The sequence below is a fragment of the Lichenostomus cassidix genome, chromosome 5 (assembly GCF_008360975.1).
Source record: "Lichenostomus cassidix isolate B80296 chromosome 5, HeHo_3.0, whole genome shotgun sequence".
Lineage (NCBI taxonomy): Eukaryota > Metazoa > Chordata > Aves > Passeriformes > Meliphagidae > Lichenostomus > Lichenostomus cassidix.
Genome location: NC_139486.1, coordinates 879,794 through 906,401, shown reverse-complemented (window position 1 = coordinate 906,401; position 26,608 = coordinate 879,794). Strand labels below are relative to the sequence as shown.

The 26,608-nt window shown below is 46.2% G+C and overlaps 1 protein-coding gene across 1 annotated transcript in view; it reads right to left on the bottom strand.

The window, feature by feature from the left end:
* The window catches only part of FANCM (FA complementation group M), a 51,801-nt gene that overhangs the window by 6,867 nt on the left and 18,326 nt on the right, over positions 1-26,608 (bottom strand). Inside the window, exons 5-17 of the mRNA XM_085060876.1 lie at positions 23,257-23,388; positions 22,359-22,491; positions 22,060-22,188; positions 21,525-21,626; positions 20,237-20,430; positions 19,002-19,208; positions 15,345-15,579; positions 11,084-11,241; positions 10,400-10,549; positions 1,574-3,401; positions 848-927; positions 678-746; positions 53-154 (exon numbers count right to left, since the gene is read on the bottom strand). Coding sequence (XP_084917002.1) covers positions 53-154; positions 678-746; positions 848-927; positions 1,574-3,401; positions 10,400-10,549; positions 11,084-11,241; positions 15,345-15,579; positions 19,002-19,208; positions 20,237-20,430; positions 21,525-21,626; positions 22,060-22,188; positions 22,359-22,491; positions 23,257-23,388 — 3,519 coding nt within the window. The remainder of the gene's footprint in view (positions 1-52; positions 155-677; positions 747-847; positions 928-1,573; positions 3,402-10,399; positions 10,550-11,083; positions 11,242-15,344; positions 15,580-19,001; positions 19,209-20,236; positions 20,431-21,524; positions 21,627-22,059; positions 22,189-22,358; positions 22,492-23,256; positions 23,389-26,608) is intronic.

Genomic DNA, 26,608 nt, shown 5'->3' with positions numbered 1-26,608 from the left:
AGCTGTCCCCAACAGGAATTCAGGGTGCCAGGAATGTCACAATGTCACCCACCTTGGATGTCCAGCTGCTCCTGACCCTCTGGCGTTTGGCTCCTGCTGGGATTTTGCTCCCGCTGGGCTGGAAATCCCCACTGTCCTCACTGGATGTGTCTGACTGGGAACAGAGAACAGAGTGAGCAACAGCACTGTAAGGAGTAATTCCACTGAAGTCACTCAATCCCAGTCTGGTTTGGGTGGGAAGGGAACTTAAATCCCCTCCAATCCCACCCCTGCCATGGGCAGAGACACCTTCCACTGACAGGACAGAAAAAGAGGATTTGCAGGAAAAATCAGGTCAAATGTGACATGAATTTACTTTTTTTTTGTTCAAAGCTTTGTAGCAGGAAGGTAATTTTACCCTTCCTGTTTGCTACAGTATTTCACTGCCAAACAACAACTCCAGAGACATCAAAGCCCCTGGATCCCTGGCAGTGTCCAAGGCCAGGCTGGACACTGGGGCTTGGAGCAGCCTGGGACAGTGGAAGGTGTCCCTGCCATGGCTGGGGTGGGATTAAATGGGATTTAAGGTCCTTCCAGCCCAAACCATTCTGGATTCTGTGATCTCAGGAGCCCCTGGGGAGCAGCTGGAGGAAAGCAGGGCTGAGTTTCCATCCTTTCTCCCCCATTTCACCACTGACCACATGCAGAGGTCGCCGGCGTTTCCTGCTGAGCCGAGCTGGAGACTCCTGTTCACTCTCCTCCATCCCCTGTGGGAACAGCAATGAACATCAGTGCACAGAGCGTTTGTGTTTTGCTGTTTAAATCATCATTTTGCTGCTCTTGTCTATTTTCTTTCTCTAAGACTCACATCAGGAGACTTCAAAACATTCTTTTTGATCCTGTTTTTCCTCTGGAAAACGATCTCTTCCTCACTGTCACTGCTGGCTCCTGCAGCAAACAGAGCGAACAACATTCACCAGAACTGCAGCTCCCAACACAATTTTGTTCTAACTGAGCAATCACACCCTGCCTCTCTCAGAAAAGTACCTCCAAAGGAGATTATTTATTGATCTGCAGGGCAAATATTGTTCCCTCCAGCCTTGGTAATCAAAAGAGATAATCTCCAGCTGGGACGGACAATAAGTCCTGCTGCCCTGGAGAGTCTCAGGGGGAAGTGATTACCCCAGGCAGCACAGAGGCACAAAAAGGGAAGGGAGAGAGGAAACCAAGAGAAGAAGGGTTAGAAGTTGAGCAAGTCAGAGCTGGGGCAGCACTTTGGGACATGAATCCCTCTGAGAGCAGAGTGGGGCCTGGAGCTGCTGCAGGGCTGGGAGAGCTGGGAATGTTCCCCTGGAGAAGGGAAGGATCCAGGGAGAGCTCAGAGCTCCTGCCAGGGCCTGAAGGAGCTCCAGGAGAGCTGGAGAGGGACTGGGGACAAGGGCTGGAGGGACAGGACACAGGGAATGTCCCCTCATGGACCCAGCTTCCAGCCTTACAGCCATCATTCCTCTTCCTTTCACCCTTCCCATAAAACCAAACTGGATCCATTTCCTAGACACGAAGGCATTGACAGCTGTCCCACCAAAATCCCTACCTCCTGCAGGAGACACACAGGATCCATGGAGGTTGGTGTTTTCCAGGCTTTCTGTCCTTCCCAAAGGGGAATCCACAGCTGATCTCCCAAAGTTCTGCCTCTGTGGGATTTTTTGGATTTGATCTACATGAGGCACCTCTGGAATTTCCTCCCTGGCATTAGAGAAGACTTTCCTAGGAATTCTGTTGACAGCTTTGCCATTCCCACCCTTGCTGCTCGTTGGGGTCACAAGTGCTGAAGGCAAAGGTTCAGGTGCTTCCCTTCCCCTCCTGCTGCCCCCACGAGCTCCCTCTGTCCCTCCCCTGCCACTCCCAGCCCGGGATGACAGCGGGGTGGACACATCCCTCCTCTGGAGCCTGCTGCAGTCCCATCCTGGTGATGTTTCCAGCCTGGAGTCATCCCTCAGGGATATTTCTGCCTCCTCAGTGGGCTCAGCCCCTGGAGCACTGCCCAAGGCACTGTTCAGCTTGGAGTTACCATTGCTGGGCTCCTCAGAGGGTTCATCATCCCCACTGTCCTCGATGGAGAAGCCCAGGTCGAAGGTGATGGAGAACAATTCCTGGGAGCAGTCGTAGGGATCATCGTTCTCCAGGCACTGCTGGGCCATTCCCGAAGTTCCCATGGATTTAGGGTTCACACAGCACCCCTCTGGGTCCCCACCCCTGCCAGGGACACTCCCAGCTGGAGGCTCAGTGCCCACGGACAGCCTGTCCTCCCCAGCCTCATCTTCAAACAGATGGATGCTCTGCTCCTCCCCAGGAACCACAGCCTGCTGCTCCAGGGCAGCCTCTCCTGGGTGCTTGGCAACAAAAGGCTCCTTCGAAGGATCTGCCAGGGGGTGGTTTGGGGTGGGAACGTTGTTTGGGATTTCTGTGAGTTCCTCAGGGTCAAACAGGCCATCAAAGCTGTCATCCCAGAGCTGCTCCTCTTCAGCCACAGCAGCCTTGGGAGATGACACAGGTTTGGACAAACAGGGATTTTGGACAGGATCTGTTTTGGACAAACTTAAGGCACAGGATTCCCTGAGGACTGTCAGTTTGGGATTTTCCAGGGGCAGCAGTGAAGGATCAGCTTTTGGGGATGCAGGGGAGACTTTGTCCTGCAGTGCCTCTGAATGACCATCAGAGAGAACTTTTGGGGAAGGAGATGATGCTGTTCCTTCCTTGCTCATCATGCTCTCAAAATCCTCCAGTTTATTCCCAGAGGGAGGGGACTGGGATAAAAGCCTTTGCACCTGGGAAAATGCTTGTTGCAGCCCAGGAGGCTCCTGGGATTGTCCCACAAATGTGACTGAATCCCTGCAGGATTCAGGGAGATAGAACAAATCCTTGGCCACAGGGGATGTGTTGAACCCCAAATCCGTGGGGATTCTCCCCAGGGGTGCACAGGCTGTCCCTGCAGGGCTGGCAGGGGGTTCAGTGCCATCACTGCTGTCACACAGCTCCACAAATGCATTCAGGTCAAATGTCACCTCCAGCCCCTCGTCCTTGTCACTGCCTGGGTCAGTCTGTCCAGCCAGAGCAAGCTTTGTTCCTGAGGGAGAAGCCAAAGGATCCTGAGGCAGCACAGGCTCTTCCACACTGAACCCAGCAGCTCTTCTGGCAGCCTTGCCTTTGGATGTTTTGAAGGTGGTGAAGAGTTCACTCTCATTATCATCTGTATCAGGTAGGAATGGCTTTATTTTCCATTTTGCCAGTTTTTTCCTGGAGCAGTGACCTCTCTGATCCCAGGGGGGTTTGGCCATGGAGAGATGTCTTCCATTGCCTGGAATGTTCACATCTTCCATGTGTAAGTGAGGCTGGAGCTCCTGGCCATAGCTGCACTCTCCCTGGGGACAGACAGGGCAGAGGTTACCACAGACACCCCAGGGCTGCTCACAGCAGGGCTTCAGATACAGGACAAAGGCTTTGTTCTCCTAAAGAACTTCCCACAGACTCTCAATTAATTTTCCATGGATATCTATAAACCTCCTGTTCCAAAGGCAACCAACACGTGGGAAAAGCACAACAGACATATAGGATCTGAACAGAAGGAACAATTAATTTTTGGCAGTTCAGGCAGGTGAATCCCTGGATTCCTTAATCCAGAAATGAAACAAGGTATCTTTATAGAATAGAAGGTGAGAAAAATGACTTGCACAGTAAGAGGTTGGCTTGTCTGAAGGTATTCCTGAAAGCAGGACCCAAAGCCACCTTCCAGGAATTTGAGGATTGATTAACCCCAACAGGGCTGAGGAGCCTCTCTGGTTGCAGCAGGCAAAGCAAACTGTGCAGGATTACCAGATTTTGTCATTAATTATCATTTCAACACCAATTTCACACAGATGCTGATGCTTAGGGCATCCACTTGTCAAGATATCCAAAGAAACCCCAAGTTTGGGTCCAACTCACCCCCCAGGTGTCACCTGAGCAGAGAATATTGGGGTGATGAGGTAATGGGGCCGAGAAGAGTCTGTTTGGGTTTGTCTAAGGAACAACTGCCTGAGCACAACAACTCCATTCAGGCTTTTCAGCATTACACAAACAAGGCAGAAATCAAATGGATTAAGGATTAATTAGCTGCCAAACCACTGAACATTAGTGAAACAGGAGGTGCTGCCCCTGCCCACCCCACACGGTTCTGAGAGCTCAGTGCTGATCAGGCTTGGCCTAATGTTGTCCTGCATCCCAAAACCAATCCAAATACAACCCCAAAACTCAAACTACACCCCCCAAAACCTCCAAACCCAATCACACTACAATCCCCAAAATCTCCAAACCCAAACTACAATCCCCAAAACCTCCAAACCCAATCAAATTACAGCCCCTAAAACCTGTAAACCCAAACCAAATCAAACTACAATCCCCAAAACCTGCAAACCCCATCCAATTACAGCCCCTAAAACCTGCAAACTCAAACCCAACCAATCTACAATCCCCAAACTCCACAAACCCAAACGACACTACAACCTCCAAAACCTCCAAACCCAAACTAAATTCCCCTAAACCCCACAAACCCAAACCCAATCAAACTACAATCCCCAAAACCTCCAAACCCAAACCCAATCAAACTACAACCCTCAAGACCTACAAACCCTAAACTGTTCAAACTACAACCACCAAACCCTACAAACCCTAAAAGCAATCAAACTTTAACGCCAAAACCTACAAACCCCCAACTAAATCAAGTTGCCCATAGAAGCTGTGGTGCCCCTGGATCCCTGGCAGTGTCCAAGGCCAGGTTGGACATTGGGCTTGGAGCAGCCTGGGACAGTGGAAGGTGTCCCTGCCATGGCTGGGGTGGCACTGGGTGGGATTTAAGGTCTCTTTAACCCAAACCATTGTGGGATTCTGCCCCAGGAATGGCCCCAGCCCCCTCCCTGTCCCCCAGTTCTGCCCAGAGTCACTCAGCCCCCCAGGCTGGCAGTGCTGGAGCTGCAGGAGCAGCCAGCAGCCAAATTTAGCATGTAGGACAAAGCTCAGTAACCTGATTTCGGGCTTACCCAGCCTTATATAACTGCCCCACTTCCCTTGGCCACTGCAAACACTTTCTCCCAAACAAGCTGCTGTGTCCCAGCCAGTGAAAGGGCACATTTGTAATTATCACATTTTGGCCTGAACGTGCCCAACTCGTGGAACCTTAAATTACCTGCTCAGCTCCCCTCCAGCCCAGAGAGTTCCAGGGTGTACCAGCTCCTCAGAAAATAGGTCAGGAGCAGGAAAACAGCATCTCACTGGGATTATTGCACCCAATCAATGGCCCTGCCTGCAGTTACTGATTCATTGTAAAAATACAAGATAAACACAGAAAACAAAACCAGGAAAGTAAACTTGGCACATCGAAATTTTCATTTTTAGTATATAAATATGTGTGTAATTATACTCATTTATTATACACATTCTGTTTCCCAGATTTCAATTTAAGGCCTCAAGTACCAAAATGGAAATTACCTCCTCTCTCCTCATAAGCTGCTCTGGATGAACATTTTCATCCCAAATTCAAGATTCAAGGCAAGATTCATCTACCTGATGAAACCACAGTGATTTTGCCATTTGGAAATTAAAGATAAGTCTGTAGACAGCTACAATGTGGATTTTACCAATTAAAATTTCTTCAATTGAAAGCCTGAGTGAAACCATGCAGAATTTCTCCCTTTGGGATTGTGGACAAGGAGATTCTGCTCCTCAATCCCTCCCAGCCACCCTCATTCCCCTTCTCCTCCAGGGGTTGGAACAACTTTAACTCCTTTCCAACCCAAGCCATTCTGTGATTCTAGGAGTTCTTTCTGAGCATCTTTTACTTCCTTTTCCCCAAATCCTGTTTAGCTGCAGTACAAATGATCCCTTTCCCAAAGCACTCCCAAATCTGGTGCCTTGCTCTCCTTCCTCAGCTCAGAACAGCTCTTTACTCATTTATCCCTTCCAGGAATTGGTTAATGAGCAGAATAATCAATCCCTGTTCCCTCATTGATCAGTTTCCAGAACACACTTTGGGAGAAGAGTCACTGTCAAAAACTTTTTTTGGGAAGTTTAAGTGTCTTGCATGAGGTGATCTTTAAAAATGTATTTAGTTGAGTCACAGAAGAAGCCTGAGAGACACAGAAACCCAAATTTCCTTCTAGAAAAACCATTTTAATTCTTCCTAACAGTATCCCATTAGTGATGAATCTGCTAATTCTGTTTGGTTTGCCTTTCAGCTGCCCAATAAAAACAGTGTAAGATCCCTAAAATAAAGATTATTACAAAATCCAGGGTGTGACATGGCAAATATGGGAACAGGCATCATTATGGGGATGAAGAGGTGAATGTCCAACATAGGAAATAAATTAGGGAGCCCAGAGAAGCTCTGGCTGCCCCTGGATCCCTGGCAGGCTTGGAGCAGCCTGGGACAGTGCTAGGTGTCCCTGCCTCAATTAATGCTTGGACTCAAAAAATTTGGCAAGCAGATCAGAAGAATCGATTCAAAAGAACTACTGGAGAGCTGAGATTTTGGGCACCTCACCCTCCAAAACCAACCTCAGCCCCTTCCACCTTCTCTGCAATCAGAAGTCTTGACACATCCCAGAAGAGGATTTCAATCAGAGAGAATTTACTGGCCATGAGAGTGTAAAAAAAAAAAAAAAAACCAAAAAACCAAATAAAACTATTCCATTGTCCTTAGCTGAACCATTTTTAACTCTGCATTCAGGGTCTCCTGAGCAAAAAGTGCCAGCTGGCTGCAAACACCACATTTTCCCCCCAAAGCACGTCTGACTGAAAACTCCCAAAAGCATGGGAAGCGTTTTCAGGTTCAGTGGGATTGCAGAGTGTCCTGGGCAGTTCTCCCTGCTGTCAGGGAGTTCATCTGGAGGATCTCCTGAGGCAGAAATCAACCCTGAGCAGATGATAAATGAGAGGTGATTTCAGAGCCAGTGAATCCAGCTTCACCCTGGGCTTGGAAGATGTTTCCCTCCTAAAGTGTTTGGGGTCAGAGGGTGAAAAACTGAGCCAAACCCCAAAGATTTGTTGATTTATTTTGTATTTCCTGCGATAGGCTGTGAGCTCACACTGCCAGCTTGGAAATGGGGAAGATCCAGAGTCACTCTGGGCACTAAAATGAAAGATTCCTCATCTCCTAAGGAAAAACAAAGTGCTTAGACTTCCCTATTCTGCTCAGAAACCTGGACAAGTCTCATCCCCCCAAAAAGGATTACTCTGCCCGACCTTATTTCCAAACAGCACAGTTTAATTTGCAAAAAAAAAAGCCTAAAAGAGATTGAATTATTTTGCAGAAGGACAGGTTGATTTGTTGCCATGTTGCACCAAAAATCCCCCAGGGAGTAAATCTCCCCATCTGCCCTGCAGGCGTTGCTGTAGCAATAAAGCCCCAGGGGCATTAAAGGCTTTGCTGGATGTGTCTTTTCCAGGGGTCATTTTTGGGGCTTCTTTGACTTTTTTCATTTTCTTTTCAACTTCTGCTCGAAGATTTTAAGAGCATATAAATGTGGTATGTTTTTTTGCCAACCGTTTTCACTTCATCTGTTTAAAAAAAAAGCCTTTAAATTGGCTTTTTTAAGCTGTTATACAAAATACGAATTTCTTGAATTGCTGAATGAATGCAAGGAAAGGAAAGCCACAGATCAGTGAATTTCTTTAACAAAAAACTCCCAAAACCCCACACAAAATGCCTCTTGTGCTGCCTCATATTAAAGTCATGACAAATCTCTGAATGAAATTCTGCTCAAGAAATAACTCATCAGAAACTTCCAGATTATTTTGCTATTCGTAGTAAAATAACAATTTGCCTGATTTTACATTTCATCCCCCAGTAAGAAAATCATCAAGAGAGGTTCACTCTCCCAGGTATTTAAGGAAAGAGCTTTGACCTGTATTGGTGTTAATTCCCTCTGTTAATTAAGTGCTGTAAATGAACGTCAGCCAGATCAGCTGGGTGTATTTAGCCATGGAATATTTATAGCAGGAGCCTGGATGCACAGCAACCCATGGACAGAATTCCAGCAGAGAATCCTGGAATGTTTGGAAAGAACCCTAAATCCTATCCAGGGACACCTCCCACTGTCCCAGGCTGCTCCAACCCCAATGTCCAGCCTGGCCTTGGACACTTCCAGGGATCCAGGGGCAGCCACAGCTTCTCTGGGAATTCCATCCCAGCCAGGAATTCCCAATTCCCAATCTCCCATCTCTCCCTGCCCTCTGGCACTGGGAAGCCATTCCCTGTGTCCTGTCCCTCCAGCCCTTGTCCCCAGTCCCTCTGCAGCTCTCCTGGAGTTCCTTCAGGCCCTGGCAGGAGCTCTGAGCTCTCCCTGGATCCTTCCCTTCTCCAGGGGAACATTTTGGTGAATTCCAGTGGAACACACCTTGTGCTGGGAATACTCAGTGCCTTTTGGGGAAGGCAAGGATGACTCCATGGAATGTTAGTAACACTCAGTGTCAGAGCTGACAGATCAGATCAGGAAATGCTGCATCCTCCCTGTCTGTGGCACAATTTTGGTGCAGTTTGGGTGTCCTTGCACTGAGGCCAATGGGTTTGGTGTAAGAAAAGAGCCCAAGGAGCTCAGGAGTCTAAAACTGCTGATTCCAGCACTGCCAAGTGCTTTGTTTCTCCCTAGGAGGATCCAAAGGGAGAATGCTGAGCCTTGTGTCACCTCTTGTGCTCCAGGGAGGCACCTTGGGCACACCAGGGACATCCAGGATTAATCCTGTGACAGAGGAGAAAGTTCTGCATCTCCACCTCTGACCCTGGAGGAAGGTGCTGGAAGCCAATCCAGCTGAACTCCTCAGTGGAGCACAAGTGGAGCTCAGCCTGGAGAAAAGGAGGCTCAGGGGGTATCTTCTACTTTGGAATCATTTCCCTGCCCCCTGACTTCCTTCCCCTGCCCATCCCTGCCCTCTGCAGCTGTCCTTGCCCCCTCAGAGAGGTCAGCAATGGCTCTGGTGGGATGGAGAAGCTGATCTGAGCTCTTCCCAACCTCAGAGAGGTCAGCAACGTCTCTGGTGGGATGGAGAAGCTGAGCTGAGCTCTTCCCAACCTCAGAGAGGTCAGCAATGGCTCTGGTGGGATGGAGAAGCTGAGCTGAGCTCTTCCCAACCTCAGAGAGGTCAGCAATGGCTCTGGTGGGATGGAGAAGCTGATCTGAGCTCTTCCCAACCTCAGAGAGGTCAGCAATGGCTCTGGTGGGATGGAGAAGCTGAGCTGAGCTCTTCCCAACCTCAGAGAGGTCAGCAATGGCTCTGGTGGGATGGAGAAGCTGAGCTGAGCTCTTCCCAACCTCCCTCTCACACCCTCCCAGCAAGGAGCACAACGACAATGTCTCCATTCTCTTCCTCCATTAGTCCTGGTGTTATTCAGGGAACTCTGGCAGCTTAGCAACACATTCTGATGACCTAAAAAAACTTCCCCGTGCTGAAAGGCAATATTTGGGGAGCTCAGCTGGAGGGGAAAGCAGTGTGGTGAAGCACTGAAGCCTCCCTGCACCTCTAGACCCATTTCTTGTGCTTTCCATGAGGATTTCTGCTACCCAGCCCTGCCAGCAAACAGAATTCCAATCTCCCAAATGGTTTCCATCCTCGTTTGTTTGGCTTAGCTCCTCTTAGCCCTTAATTCTTAGCAACAATTGGCTTTTTAGCTCAAAGGAAACAACCCAAAAAGGTTCAGAACATAAACCCCTAACACATGCAATGGGGTCCTGCAGCACTTTTTTTTGGGATGACTTTGATGTACACACAATACAAAAGTATTCCCAATTCCTGGAACAGCTCTGCTATCCCTCTTGGGGGCTTTGCTCCTTGCCATAGGGGGTTCTGGTATTTGAGATCTTTCTGTCAAAACTGGTATTTTTTTACTGAATCCATAAAAAAGAGACTGATTTAAGGGTGGGGTTTTTATCCCCCCTGTGTAGAGAAACTTTTTTTTCAAGCAGTTTCTGTGGAAAACATTAGGAATCTCAGGATACCAGTGGGAGCCATTTAGAAACAAGAATAAATCCACGTAATTAATTCCACAATTTTAATTCTCATTTTTATTTAACTGTTCTAATATTCTATCTATACATTATCTAATATATATATTATCTATATATCTATATAATGTCTATAACATAGATATTATATAGATAGATATAATATAGATATGTAGATAGAATATTATAGATATTATATAGATATATTTTATATCTATATAAATATTCTTATTTAGCTATTCTAATTGTTTCATTCAGTCCAGTTCTAATTGTATTCTAGTTTAACTATTCTAATTGTGGCATTCAGTCCAGTTCTAATTGTATTCTAATTTAACTATTCTAATTGTTGCATTCAGTCCAGTTCAGAGGCAGCCAAAGGAAACCCTTACCTGATGCCTCATGAGCTCCATCATTTCCATGGCACTGATGAAGAGGTGACAACGATCTGAGTGATCCACCAGGGATGTGGGGAGAGGCTGATTCTGCCAAATGCTCCACTCAGACAAGGAGAGCAGCCGAGCTGCTCCCTCCTGGGGCTTCTGCAGGGGAAATCAGGGTGGGAAAAGGGATTTTCATCAGGAAATGGTTCAGCACAACTCCTCTGCCAGGGACAATAAACAGCGAAATGCAGGGATGTATTTAAATATTGTCACACAGGTTAAGTCTGGTCTGAAATAGGAACATCAGGAGCAAGGTGGGAAGGTGCCCAGGTGTCCCTGGCCATGGCAGGGCTGGAATGAGATGGAGTTAAGATCCCTTTAATCCCAAACCATCCTGGGATTCTGTGAACACAGCATCCTGCAAGGGATTCTTAAAAACAGGAGCAGAACTTGATGGACACTGAGACTTCTTAATGTATTTTTAATTTACAGACCTGACTTTTAACTTCCAGACTTAACCTCAAAGACCCACTGAGATCAAACACCTGATTGCTGAATTCTTAACCTCAAAACCCCACATGTAAATCCCAAAAAGGCATTTTTATAACAGAATTCCTTAAAACCCAGAGTTAACTCTGTTATTTACAGCATCCTTCAGGCCTCATGTCAAAGGAAACTTTCCATTGAACTCACCGATGTTTCCTCCAGGTTTTCCAAGGTTTCAAACTGAACTCGAGGCAACAGTGGCTCCTTTATTCCATCACTTTCCTTAATCCTGTAGAGTCTGTCCCAGATTTCAAACTCCTCAGGTGACAAGGACCAGCTCTCGTGGGAGTTTGTTTGCTTTTGGCCTGTGGGGGGAAAACAAGAACAGGAAAATGTTACCTCCTTTAGGAAAAAGGATGCACAGAATAAAAGAATTTTATCATAACAAAAAAAATAAAAACATTTTCTCTGTGCCACAACCAAACCCAGCTGCACAGAATCTGAAGCCAGGGACAAATATCCAAGCAGGGTTAATGTCTTATATGGATAAATAGCTGTTAAAAAGCTGCTTTGGGGAAATACATCATATAAAGTTACAGAGAGACAGGCAGGTGTAAATCACTATCCCAAATAATGCCAGATCCCTCAAAACAGCCCTGGGTGGGAAGGGATTCCAAAAATCAGTGTTGAGAATGTGATTGTTTTCAGGCCAGATGTGCAAAGCTTGGAGAGAAACAATTAAGGTAATTTGTCAGTGTCTCTGCAGACAGATTTGGGATGAATCTGCAGCCCAGATTTTGGGAATTAAGAAAAAGAGGAATCAGCCTGGGTCTCTCAATCCTCTCAAGTTCCAGCTGCCAGGAGCTGTGTCTGCACAGGGTGAGACCAAACCCTGAGAGTCCAGAGTCCTGCTCAGAAAAAAACTGCAAAAATGAACCAACACTGAAGTTTTTAAGGCCACCATTAAAAAAAATACCACAGAAAATCAACACTGCTATAAAGTATTTTTGCCTCAAGTGTAGGAGATGTCACATTCCTTCAGAGATAATGTCCAGATGAAGGACCTGGGAGAGGAGATAGAGACCTGAAGGAAAAGGAAAAGAAGGACAATTCCCTGAGAAGCCTTTAGAATCATGGAATGTCTGAGTGGGAAGGGATGATCCAGAGCAGCTCCTGGCCCTGCCCAGACACCCCAATCCCACCCTGGGCACCCCTGGCAGCCTCAGGAATGTGTCCATTCCCTGCTCTGAGGATCTGCTGCCATCCAGGAAGGCTGAGAGCAACAGATGAGAACAGCAGGGACGAGATGATCCTGTGATATCAGCCAGGTGAGCCATGGTGCAACAGGAATCCCTCAGGAGCTGACACAGTTTGGGAACAGACCTTTCCCAGAGCTCTGGGAGTCCTGCTGGGGAGCAGAGCGAGGATTAGGGCTGTCAGAACATTTCCTAAGTGTGAGCAGATCTGGACAAACTGCTGCCATCAGAGCACAAGGAGAACATTCCCATCCTCAGGGAGGCTGTTTGGATGAGGGTTGGGAATTTCCACATCCTGCACCCACTGAGCCTCTCCCCTCGTGGGAAATTATCCTGCAGAACACTGGGAGTTAGGGAGGCAATGTCCTGGCAGATACAGACACATCAGCCACGGTGTTTGCCCTGTTTTTCTCCAGAACCAACATATTTTCTGTGTTGTTGAACTGGGAAAAGAGCAAGAAATAGCTATGGGCAACTGGAAAGGCATGAAAACCCCACAGAGGACTAAAAACTAAAGCAGGTGAGTCCAAAAGTGAGTCCAAACCAATTATGGTTAGGATAAAACCAGTAATTATAGAAATAATGTGAAACTGTAAAATCAAACACAACCCCCAGTTATTGACAACTCAAAATTGATCCATCTGGGAAGAGGAATGGTGGAGAAGCAGCAGGAGAATTAAGAAAATGAGATTTCATCAAGACAAAAAGAAGAATAAATTACTGATAGGTTGAAATGAGATTCAGCTCCCAGGAACAACTAATACTAATATTATATTATCTATATTATATAATCTATATATATAGAATACTAATATGCTCCTCGTTTTAGAAAACTCTCAAAAAATCCAAACCCAAACAAAACCCAAAAATCAGAGAGAGAAAAGAATCTTAAAATACAAGAAATTATACAAGAAGTTTATGGAGGAAAGGGATTTTTGGTCTTGTTGCTGCACTTTTTGAAGGAGAGCTCTGAAAACTGAAGGACACAGTTAATGATGGGGCAGCACAAGAAACTCTGGGACTGACAGACAACATTTCTGGAAGAGGTTTTCAGGTGGATGGGGGGTGAGAAATTAATAGAAATTGGATCAAATTAAGGAGAACAAGAAATAGATATTCTCACAGGTAAAAAGCAACAGGACAAGAAGAAATGGCCTCAGGTGGAGCCAGGAGGTTCAGGTTGGAGGTTAGAGAATATTTCCTCATGGAAAGGATTGTCCAGGGCAGAGTTCAGTCCCCATTCCTGAGGGATTTAAAGCCCTGTGGATGTGGCACTTGGGGACATGGGGCAGTGGTGGCCTTGGCAGTGCTGGGAACGATTAGACTTGATGCTCTCAGAGGGATTTTCCAACCTAAATGATTCCATGGTTTTACTTATTTTAACCAGAAAACAAGAACAATTCCTGTGGTACTTCAGCCCGTGAGAGCTCAGTTTGTGCACAGAATTCCTCCCTGGAGAAACCTGAGGATGAACTGGAGCTCAACAACAGAGAGAAAGTGAGAGCAGAGATAAATAAGAACACACCCAGCTCACTGCTGCCAGCTTCACCCATTTCCTAACGTGGGAACAGGCACTGGAATGAGGGGGAATGCAAGACAAGGAATAATCCCTTTCTTTCTCTTCTTTTTCAGCTTTATCCTGAGTGCCACTAAAATCAGCAGCAGCCCCTGGTTCTCCCAGCACTGAAGGGGATTCAGCACAAGATGGGTGCTCAGTGCTCAGGGGCTCCAAGAAAGATCCACTTTTCTGTGACCTCCTAGACTAAATTATCCTGAGTTTCATTTCTAGGCTGGAAAAGGCAACAGCCACCTTGGCCACCTCAGTAAATCAATCCTGGCCACCTTGAGAAACTCAATCCTGGGCTACTCAACTCTGCTCACCTTTTGGGGACTCAGCCCTGATCACCTTTGGCAAATCAAGCAATCCTGGGTACCTCTGGGGACTCAATCTTGGCCACTTTTGGCAAATCAAGCAATCCTGGGTACCTCTAGGGACTCAAACCTGATCACCTTTGGCAAATCAAGCAATCCTGGCCACCTCTGGGGACTCAATCCTGGCCACTTTTGGCAAATCAAGCAATCCTGGCCACCTCTGGGGACTCAACCCTGGCCACTTTTGGCAAATCAACCTTGGCCACCGTCAGCAGCCCCCTCCTGGCCCAGTGGTGACTCAGAGCCCTGGGGAGCTGCAAACGTGGCTCACACAAAAGGCACCTGGTAATTCCAGCCCTGCAGTGCTGCTCCCTCCCAGCAGGAACATTCTCAGCATTATTGATTTCTTTATGCCCTCTCTGCTCCTTTCTCTTTTCTAGGACAGGCCAACAAATGCTCCAAAATGATTATTCTCATTGCATGCTGTGCTGTGATTGTTTGGCAGCAGTTGTGGCTGTTTAATCAGACACTGAAATAGGAAGTTTCCCAAGGCTTCCAGTTTCTTCTTTCAAGAAGTTGCTGTTGGTCTTTACAGAAAAGATTAACAAGGAGTTGGAGCATCACAATTCTCAAATATTTATGAAATGGAGCTCTTTTTCCCTATCTATGTTCAGTTTCCTGAGCATCCCAGAGCCATTTAACTGCATCAGCTAAAAAGCCTCAGAGAGAATTTTCCCAATTTTCCTCCAAGTTGCTGTTGGTCTTTACAGAAAGCACTAACAAGGACATGGAGCATCCCAATTCTTAAATATTTATAAAATATAGCAATTTTTCCCTCTCTTGTGTTCAGTTTCCTGAGCATCCCAGAGCCATTTAACTGCATCAGCTAAAAAGCCTCAGAGAGAATTTTCCTGATTTTCCAGTCTGCACAATCTATACAAATCCTACCCTCGATTTCTCCTTTTCTTACATCAAAATCCTTCCAGTTTCAAGCATTTTTGGTTTATTGTCATTTACAAAGCCACGGAGTCCAAAGGTCAGGCTGGACAGGGCTTGGAGCACCCTGGGATTGGGGAAGGTGTCCCTGTTTACGGGAAATTTAAGGGGAAATCCCCCCAGTCCATTTTGGGATCCTGAGATGAATTTTTTTTCCCAAGGAAAATGCACAAATGCCTGACTCAGGATGTGGCTGTGCCAGGCCAGAGCAGTGAGGATGCCCAAGGAAAGGCTGAGGAGCCTGAGCAGTGCCAGAGGTGCCAGAGTGACCCTGCAGAGCCCCCAGGAGAGGAGGCTGGATGTGCTGAACCAGGCAGCTTAGAGAAACACCATAATCCTCTTACCAGGGACACAGGAACAGAGAGCAGATTTGTGCTGCAGGGAGCTGCATCTCCTCTCTTTGGAAAGCACCCTCGAGCTGCTTGGCTCCTGTTTTTCAGCAGTGATAAACATTTTATGCACTTTTGGGTTGATGCCTTCTGGAACCATCCGTGGGCTGTGCTGGTAGAAATGAAGGGTTTTGTTGCCCGAAATGGCTTTGTGGATACTCCTCTTGTTACACTGGCTTTGGTTGTAAGTCTGGAGAGAGAAGATAAACAGATAAATCAGCTGGTGATTGATTGTTTTGTCGCAGGGCTTGTTCAAAACTAAAAGAACACCTGCGGGGTTTCTCATTATTTTCTGTTCCCTCGGCAAGGTGTTGACTGGTTTGGGGTTTTTGAATGGATCAGAGGCTGGCAGAGCACTGGAGAGAGAGAAAGGAGCACAGCCCTTGCCTGGGGGAAGTTACAATCTGCCACTGATACAGGGATGATGTAAATTAGATTACATCGGAAACAGGGAAAGGAGGTCAAGCAAAAAAAATAAAAAGCCTAAGATGCTTTGCTGATGTCATGAGTGCTCTGAGTCCTTTTAATTACACTCCATTTGATTGGGCAACAGAGAAACCAAGGCTGGGGAAAGTGAGCAGGGAAATTGGGATCTCTCTCTGAATCTTCCTTCCCCAAGGAGCTTTTTGTGCTCTTCTGCAAGTCTCTGTGAGCTCCAGGTCTGACAGGAGCAGCCACGACCTGCAGAGATGATTTTAGGGAGCAAAAAAGATGTTCCCCAAATCAAACTGGAAATGCCAGCTCTGATAAACCCCTCAGGCTCTCCAAGAAATAACTTTTTAATCCTACAACAGCCAAATCCTGGTGTTTTTATGGCCAAACAAGTATTACCAAATTAACAGCAGCACAGAGTCGTGACTTTGCTGAGTTTTCCCTCCCCTGTGTTTCCCAGGGGAAAAGTGGGAATCCTGTGGCATTCCCAGCTCCCTGCTGGGCTCAGCAGCTTCCCAGGACATCCAAACCCCAATGCCAGCAGCTTCCCAGGACATCCAAACCCAATCCCAGCAGCTTCCCAGGACATCCAAACCCCAATGCCAGCAGCTTCCCAGGACATCCAAACCCCAATCCCAGCAGCTTCCCAGGACATCCAAACCCAATCCCAGCAGCTTCCCAGGACATCCAAACCCAATCCCAGCAGCTTCCCAGGACATCCAAACCCCAATCCCAGCAGCTTCCCAGGACATCCAAACCCAATCCCAGCAGCTTCCCAGGACATCCAAACCCAATGCCAGCAGCTTCCCAGGACATCCAAACCCCAATCCCAGCAGCTTCCCAGGACATCCAAACCCAATCCCAGCAGCTCTGGACACAGGGAGTTGCCACGTGGAACAGCTGACCCAGGAACATGTGGGAGCCAAGGAATAAACACTGAGGTCACAGAGATTCCTGCCAGACCTGCACTGACCCCTTTCTCCCAATCAAATGTCTTCAAAAGCTCTGGGATTGACTTGGTTTGATTTAAAAAAAAAAAACTACACTAAACCATACCAAACAAACAAGCAGAAAAATCCCAGCAAAACAAAATGAAAATCCACAAAACCTAGACAAATTCTCACAAATTAATACATGAAGATTCATTATTCAGCTGCAATTTATGTGATGGGGAAGAATCACACTAACAGAACAGGAAAGGAACTCAATCTTAAAAAACTCAACAACAACACAAAAAACATCCTCAAGAAAAATCAAACCAACCAAGACTATTGTTCTGCAATTAAATTTATTTCCTGATCTCAACATTAAAAAAAAAATAAAAAAAAATCTATTTATACCATTACTATTCTACCTGTGGGGGAGGTTCTGCTTCAAAGAAATCTGAGAAAATCTGGACAACGCAGTAATCCAACTACTTAAGTGCAGCTCCAAGGAATTTAGGGGACTATTTTATATCCCATTACAGAGCAGAGCTTTCAACAGTAACCAGCCTCCATAAGCAGCATGAGAAAATATCTATTTACAAGCTCTACTCAGGTTTATCATTTTTAACTCTCATCCCTTCAAAGCAACTTTTGGATTCTCTGCAGTCTCATTGCAAATGAAATCCCTGCCACCACCTACAAATCCAAACCACAGCTACAGCATTGACTGAATAAATGAAATAATGCCAAGACTCTGAAATTTTGGCTTGGCAATTGATTTACCCAGATCTTGGATTTATTGGTTTGCACTGCCTTTCAGCAGTGATGGCAGCAGTGGCTGCCCAGCCTGTCCTGCCCAAATCCTGCCCTTTCCCATTCCCATTCCCCTTCCCTGCAGGGCTGTGGGATGCAGCTGCCCAGCTGCTGGTGGGATCCCCTGGCTCCCAGCACCCATTTCCAGTGGGACATGGATTTCCCAAGGGACACTCTGTACTCAGAGATGATTTATGATGCTCTGCTCGAGTGCTGGGCTTCAGGAACTCAGCCAAAGTGGATTTGCACCTAAGCTGATCTCTTCAGCCTCACACGCAAGAGCGCAGCCACTAAAGCCAGCTCTGAACACCCAGTGGCGTCACCAGCCCAGTAAATACCAGTCTGGACAGCCAGTGGTGTCACCAGCACTCCCAGTGTCCCCTGCCAGCTCCAGGCTCCACCCCACACCTTCCTCTGCACCTGTGGAAAACCCCTGGATTCGCTGATCTGCAGTTTAACTTTGGGTGACATGGCAGGCTGGGAGAGCTGGGAATGTTCCCCTGGAGAAGGGAAGGATCCAGGGAGAGCTCAGAGCTCCTGCCAGGGCCTGAAGGAGCTCCAGGAGAGCTGCAGAGGGACTGGGGACAAGGGCTGGAGGCACAGGACACAGGGAATGGCTTCCCACTGCCAGAGGGCAGGGAGAGATGGGAGATTGGGAATTGGGAATTGCTGGCTGGGATGGAATTCCCAGAGAAGCTGTGGTGCCCCTGGATCCCTGGCAGTGTCCAAGGCCAGGCTGGACATTGGGGTTGGAGCAGCCTGGGACAGTGGAAGGTGTCCCTGCCATGGCAGGGGTAGAATGAGATGATCTTTAAGGTCTATTCCAACCCAAAAAATTCCATGATTTTGTGCTACAGTTTCCCAGAACAGCCTGAACAAAGAGACTGAAGGGGAACCTCAAGGCAGCCTGCAGCTCCCTAAAAAGGGATAGCACCAACCTCTGCCCTCTGTGACCAGGGAATGGCTGGAGCTGTGCCACGAGAGGTTTAGGCTGGATCTCAGGAAAGGCTGTTTCCCCAGAGGGTGCTGGGCATTGAACAGAATCCCCAGGGAATGGGCACAGCCTGAGGCTGCCAGGGATGCCCAGGCTGCCATTGTTGGCTGTCTGTGCAGGGCCAGGGGTTGCACTGGCTGACCCCGTGGCTCAGGCCAGCCCTACCCTGCCCCACTCACCTGTGGCTAGCACAAGTCCTTCCCATGAGAACTTTCTCCTATGTTTTATAAACAAAGATAAAGTTTGGATGTTATTAAAAACAGTGTCTCGAGATTTGGACAGTTCAGGCCTGGCCAGTCAGGCCTAGGGGGAGGTTTCTGACTGACCAATCTGGGTGACCTCTGAAAAGTCTATATAGGTTGGAATTAAAATAATAAAGCTCTCTTTTCTTGCCACACTGAGAATCCAGGTCTTCTTCTCTGCTGGCGGCTCAGCAGCGACACTCACCCTCTCCTCGCGGCCCTGCGCCAGGATGACCACGATGCGGCCGTGGCGCCGGCGCCCGGTGCGGCCCATCCTCTGCACCAGGCGCACGGGGCTGCGCTGGGCGTCGAAGCACACGATGAGATCCACCTCGCCGATGTCCAGCCCCTCCTCGCCCACACACGTGGACACCAGCGTGTTGTAGCCTCCCTCACGGAACCGCCGCACCACCTGCGGGGCACAACTCATTTACACTCCAAAATAACAATTTTTAAATTTCCCAGCTTCCACCCTGGGATTAAATATCAATCCCCAGCGTCACTAATTTCTTCAGTTTCATTTTCTTTCGTTTCTTTCCGATTCAAAAAGAATTGCCCAAAGGAAAGAAGGCACACCTTATTCACACTCCAGCCACAGCATTCTTCTAAAACTGATCTTCCCAACTTAGCAATTCAATGGTTTTGGGGTTGTCTTTTTTTGTAGCTTTTCTAGATCAAAATTCAGTGCTAGGTCTTATCTTTCCTACTTACCAGAAAAAGAAAATTCCCTAAGCGTGTGTTTGCGTATTTTTCCAGTTTTTTGATATCTGAATTTAGCAGTTTTGAATATAATGCAAATATAATTACATTATATATTTACATTATGTATTTACATTCGTTTCCCAAGGCTTCGAGTTTCTTCCTTCAAAAAGTTGCTGTTGGTCTTTACAAAAAGTACTAACAAGGAGATGGTGCAATGAAATTCCCAAGTATTTATAAAAGGTAGCTCATTTTATACTCATATATATATATACATATACATATGTGTATATATATATATGTGTATGTATACACATACTCATATATATATGAGTATATACAGAAGTATATACATGAGTATATATATATATGACTATAAATATGAGTGTATATATGAGTATATATATGAAGATATATAAATATATATGTTCATATATATATTCATATATAGATTCATATAGATATTCATATATATGAGTACATATATATATAGTGTATACATATGTGGGTATATATATATATATGAGTACACATATATATATATAAAAGTATATATTTGGATATATACTCATATCCAAATAATTATAATTTTGGATACTCTGAAAGCCACAGAACTCCACAGGAATTTATTAAAGACACCTAAAGCTCAACCACTGCCACACAATCAACACTTAAGGACTCATTTCCACAATTAATGCTCTTTATCACTCATTCCTAGTCCAAGTCTCCTCTTCTCTTTACCTCCAGCTGCTCCTTCTGGGTGAAGCCTTTGGTGTTTTTCCCAGAGGAGTGTCCCACGAAGGTCATGGCTCTCACAGTGGGGCTGAGCCTGGCCAGCATCTCTGCAATTTCCTGCACACTGTCCCGGAACGAGGAGAAAATCATCACCCTTGTGTCCCCTGGGGGGTCTGCACTGCTGCCTTCACCTGCTGCCTCTGAAAATGGCACGTTTTATTAGAATTAGCAATCCAAAAGGGCAGGCTGTCCCGTAAGTTACACTTGCACAGCTCTTGTCTCACTCAATGGGAAGGAAAAACTGACACAAAATGCTCCAAGATCCACCTCCTTGAACAACTCCTCTTTGGAATCACAGCATGCTCTGATTTTGGAGAATTTACACCAACCATGGTGACAATGTGTTGTATCTGAGACACCTTTACTAAAGGCACTTTGAAAAGCTTGGGTTGGGTGGGAAGTGTCTTGGAATGAAGTTCAAGATGCCTCTATCAAGTTCAAGATGCTTTCCCACTTTTCCCTCACTTTTTCCCTGATTTCTCCCAATTTTCCCTCATTTCTCCTTGATTTCTCCCATTTTCCCCTCATTTTTCCCAGTTTTTCCCTCACTTTTCTCTGATTTCTCCCAGCTTTTCCCCTCACTTTTCCCTCCATTTTCCCTCACTTTTCCCTCCATTTTTCCCTCACTTTGTCCAGTTTTTCCTTTATTTTCCCAGTTTTTCCCTTGCTTTCCCCTGATTTCTCCCAATTTTCCCTAATTTCTCCTTGATTTCTCCCATTTTTCCCTCATTTTTCCCAGTTTTTCCCTCATTTTTCTCTGATTTCTCCCAGCTTTTCCCCTCACTTTTCCCCTCACTTTTCCCACTTGAAAGAAGATGTCTCTCTTTCTGCAGTGTAGGACCCTCAGGAGAGAGAAAAACAATGAGAGCAAATGTAACTGAAAAGTTTGAACTTCAAACTGATGCCTCAGAGTTGTTAATTCTCAGCCCAGGCTGGATATCAGAACTTTTATCCTTCAGGCCCTCCAATGTGTTCATGTAGCTCTTCAGGAAATGGGGTAGCCCCAGGAATGAATTCTCTATCCCTGTTTTATGCAGCTGTTAGAGCAGTTTATATCAAATTAATAATGAGAATCTATAGAAAGTTTTGTCTCATAGAAATCTTATGGTGAAGTTCTAGAGGGGAAATACACAAATATACAAAGCAATAATAAAGTAGCACAAAGTAGGAAATAAATCAGTAGGATATTCTTTGTTTCCATCCCCAGGTTTTCCTCTGAGTTGTTGGTACTCACCAGAACATTTCTTTTTCCAGGATTTGAAATGTTCTATTACAATTTCCTCCAATTTCTTTAATTTTGGATGGCTGTAGACAAATTCCTTTTTCTTTTCCAACTCTGTAAAGGAAATAAAGCAATGAAATATGGAAATACACGTTGCAACAAGCAGGAAGGTTTAGTGAACTTCATTTCCTCCCACTGTAATTATCCAAGTCAGACCCAAATTCCTGATATTTGTTCTGAACAAAACAATCAACTGCTGACAGAAGCACATTTGTTAAACCCAGTTTTTGATGAAGTGCTGTTAGTTTTATTGGAGTTGCTCTGAAAAAAACCTAAAGTGAAACAACAATATTTTAACCTTTATTTTAAATCAAATAAAAACCTTCAAACATAGAAAATTTGCTTGCAAGTGGCTAAAACCACCAAGGGAAGAGAGAGGAGGAGGGAGAGGCAGAATATTGGGAAGCCACTCTGGAATAAAGAGCAGGAGCCAGTGCAGCACAACTCTTCAACAGGAATATTGTGTCCCTAAGAGGGGCATGCTGACCTGCTTTGCTCTTGCCAACAATTCCATTCTCAGGAGGCACAGCAGTGTCTGAGAACAGCTCTTGGAGCTGCTGGTAGAGCTGCATGAAGTCCTCGTTCCTCCCCAGCTCGGTCTTGGTCCTGGATAAGCCTTTGGAGAGAGTTGGAACACTCAGGATCTCATTTCATTGGAACAAAACACCAATTCCATTTGCAGCCCCTCATTCTCGAGGCTGTTTGGTGTCAAACCAGCCCCACAGGGAGGTGATGTAAAGGGGAAGAGTGGAGCTGGAAGGGAGGATGCTCCTGAGGACATCTCACCTTTGGATCCATCCATGATTCCCCAGAGGTAGATGAACAAGGAGCGAATTCCCATCTGCAGCAGCAGCTCATAGCCATGGTACAGACTGATACAGAGGGCAAAGTCTCCTTCAATGACGCCTTGATGGATTCCCTGGGCAGGAAAAACTGCAATTAGGAAATGGCTGAGGAGCAGGAATCCCATTTGGGTTCCTGACAACACCACAGTGACACTGAGAGCAGAGCCAAAGCCCAAAATGATGCCCAGGGAGCAGTTTGTCCATCAGAGCCCTGAGGGAACAAACTCCACAGTGCTCAGAGAAGGCAAGCCTCTTCCACCTCCAAAATACCCCTATTGTCTCCCAAAATTACCTCCTCAACCCTCAGACTCTGACAGCTGAACCAGCAGTGTTTGGGAAAACAAGGATTTCTGGTATATCCACCCAGGCTGTGAAATCAAGTCAGAAATGTTGCCTTGCTTGCAGTGAAGGAGATTTCCCACTCTTCTCTTTGAGGCACACAGTCTGTTTTTAGGCAATATTCTTCCAGTTTTCGAAATTTGACCATTCCATGAGAATTTACAAAAAAAATAGGAGCAGGAATATAGCTTTGAGGGGGAAATGAAAACTTGGCTGTCAGTTATTCCAATGTAAGTTCTCAAAACAATTTCACTTAAACTGAGCTCATCTTTTCCTTTATTGGCATCCAGAAACATGGGACAATTATTTTATAGATTTCATAGATGATCTTTAAGATCCCTTTCATCCCAAACCATGCTGTGATTCTATGATATTTTATTTTAAGGCTAAAACCAGAAATCTACTTAAATCCACATAAAATACCTCGGAGAAATTTTGTCATTTTGGATGATTACTGTTTATTCACTACTTTAATAGCATGAAATAAATAAAGAACTTACAGCATTCTGTGCAGAGGGGTTTTTCCTGTATTGATCCCTGGCCAGGATGATCTGGTATTTGGTCAGGCTGGGAATATCCCTCCTGGATAAAACTCCCACCTTCATCAGGCGTCCAGCAAATGCTTCCAGCACCTGCAACCAAAACCCAGCACAGGTGAAAGGGTGGGGCTGAGCCCTTTGGAATAATTTTATTTTTATACATCCTACATAACAGAACATGAGCTGGTCGTTGATTTTATTGGAAACACAATTTTTTTCAAAATGAACTGTGCTGAATTTGGAGTGCTTTGCTCCTGTACTAGGTGTTCTGCCTCAGTGGAAGGTTTGCCATTGTCAGGATGTTTTTAGGTTAATTTCCTGAGCATTTGGTGAGGCACATGGTGAGGTTGTTGGGGTGTCCTGTGGAGGGCTGGGAGTTGGACTCCATGATCCTTGGGGGTCTCTTCTCACTCAGGAGATTCCATGAACATGATTCCCTAAGGATTTGTGTCCTCCTTGCCACAGATCACCCCCCTGCCCCCAGGATAATCCTGAGAAAGGGAAACCCCCTGGGCTGTGGAATGGAACAAGGAGTGACAGAGCAGAGAGGGAGCAGGGTGAGATGGAACCCAGCTATGGACCTGGGGCTGCAGCTCCTCCCTCACTGCTCACATCCCAATGGCATTGTGATCCCAGAGCACTTGGATTCATCTTGGAGAAGACAGAATTGGGTGAAGGACTGCCCAGCATGTCTGAAATGTGGATGGGAGTTGGGACACACGAGCAGAGAGGGCCCAGGCACAGCAGTGTGTCCCATTTCCTCCAGAATCCACCCCAAAACAGCTTGTTTTCAAACATCACATGTACCTGCTTTCCACCTCGGTGCAACAAGGACAATAACCTGCACTAATGCATCTTAATCCTGTTTTTCCTCTTTGTTTCCCAGCCTTAGGTGGTCAGGATTTTTCCACAGACTTAGTTTGGCCTGAGCTCTAACTCTGCCATAATTGCAGTAATCAGATTTGTCCTACAAACACTGTTTACAACCTGCTGGCCCCCTTGGCCAAGGACCCAAAAACATCCCAGTGCACAAGGACAGGCTACTCCAGAGCTGACACACAATTCCCCAGTGCTACTTCCATGGTTCCCAAATTTTCCAGGTGCTCCAGCCGTGTTCTGAGAGGGCTGCAGTGTAACAAATGCCTAATCCCTTTAGTGTCCCTTCAGCCCACTGAAAATCATCCAGCTAAACCAATAAAGCCAGGCCTAAGGCAGGCTTCAAACACTGATCCCAGCAGGCCTGGAGCTGGTGGGGAGAAAATGTCCCAACAGGTAAAGAAAGTCACCTGTAAAATGCAACCTGTGCTCATCACAAGGTGAAAACATTCTATTTGTGCTCTCCAGGCATTGCTGCCATGCTGGATTCCCAGATCTTGGCAGGATGCAGAAATATCCTGAACAAGCACATGCTGCTGATGCTCTGCCAGTGCAGGGACAGCTTAGTTTAACTGTCTGCTTGCTTTGATTATTGCTAGAGTTTAGTTTATCATTTGGTTTATTGATAGTCTTCCTTTACCTTCTTACCTTGTGTGCAGAACCTGTGTGGCATTAAAATGAAAATAATTACAGAATGGATTGGGCTGGAAAGGACTTTAAATCCCATTCAGTGCCACCCCTGCCATGGCAGGGACACCTTCCACTGTCCCAGGCTGCTCCAAGCCTCATCCTTGGACACTGCCAGGGATCCAGGGGCAGCCACAGCTTCTCTGGGAATTCCATCCCAGCTCCTCCCCACCCTCCCAGGCAAAAAATTTTCCCAATATCTAACCTAAACCTAATCTAAAATCCTAAGGAAAGGAGTGGGAATTATTGCCACAGTCAATGACAACAGCATTAATAATCCCCCAAAGAATAAAAAAAATGCAAGGAGAAATTCAGAAGGGTAAAGGAAAACTTGAGACAGCCTGAGCTGCACTGGGGGGATGTGCTGGGGAATTTCCACCCTGCCCACTCCATGGCCAAAGCAGCAAACAGGAGCCAGCAGGATAAGCAGATTACTGCAGATAAAGGCTGCTGATAAAGGGAAATCACAGAACAGGAGCTGGAATTCTGAGTGCTTTGGTGCATCTTCGGTTGCTCCTCTTCCCTGGGAGGGTGGGGAGGGGCTGGGATGGAATTCCCAGGGAAGCTGTGGTGCCCCTGGATCCCTGGCAGTGTCCAAGGCCAGGTTGGACATTGGGGTTGGAGCAGCCTGGGATAGTGGGAGGTGTCCCTGCCATGGCAGGGGTGGCACTGGATGGGATTTGAGGTCCTTCCAACCCAAACCATTCCCTGATTTCCCGCTGTGCCCTGGGATGGTGCCAGGCTGGATGCAGCCCCTCTGTGCCCCTCTGTGCCCTGGGGCAGCTGCAGTCACCCCAGCAGAGGCACTGAACCCCCAAAGGCTCCCAGGCTCCCCTTTATCCAGGGAAGTTGGGTCACAGCCTCACACAGCTCCCAGGAAAGCAAGGCAGGACACTCCAGCCCCAGGCATTCCTTCTAATTAAGGCTCGTGGATTAATTAAACCAAATTAACCACTAACACCTCTAACACCACCAACTAGCAAACACCAATTGGAGGCTACAATAGTGCCAGGAATTTCTGGAGGAAAGGGGGAAATAAATAAAGAAATCAAATGTTGTTTTCTTAAAATACAGTCAAAACCACCCAGCAAGACACTGGGAAGGTGGCATGCATAAGGAATTAATTTCTCATATGAGTGAGAACAAAACTAAAGATGTAGTTTGGTTTCAAGGGTTTAAAATTCAGAACTTTGTGTTTTATCACAGAGTTTGTTACTGTTGTGTTCTTTTTCAATCTGGGCTGTACCTGACAAGTCTCTGTAAAAGGACAGAGATGTCTGTGCCAGCTTACAGGAAAAGGTATTTACAAAATAAACCAAAATACTGACCATGAAGGAAGAACTCAGTGCTTTTCATTTGAATGGATACCACTGGAATAGCTCCTAAGCCTCCCATCAAACTCTAACCAGCTGGACATGAGGACACTTGAAATGCTGAACATGAAGCTTAAACTATGTCTCAAGCAGTGGAAATGGAATCAGTCTTTTCATAAATGTTCCTCTTGAAAAGAAATTAATGTTTTCAGTAAAAATTAATGCCCACTAAGTATACTATTTCACCACTAGTTTATTATTCCCTATACTTGTTGCAGAGCTCTTTTTTTAAAAAAAAAAATTTCCATTACATGTAGTTTTCTGTTTCATCCCTTGACCTAGTTTCTAATATATAAGAAAATGATATTGTCCCTGTTTGCTCAATGTACACCCCTGTCTGATTTAATCACCTTCTGGCAAAACAAAGCCAGGACTGT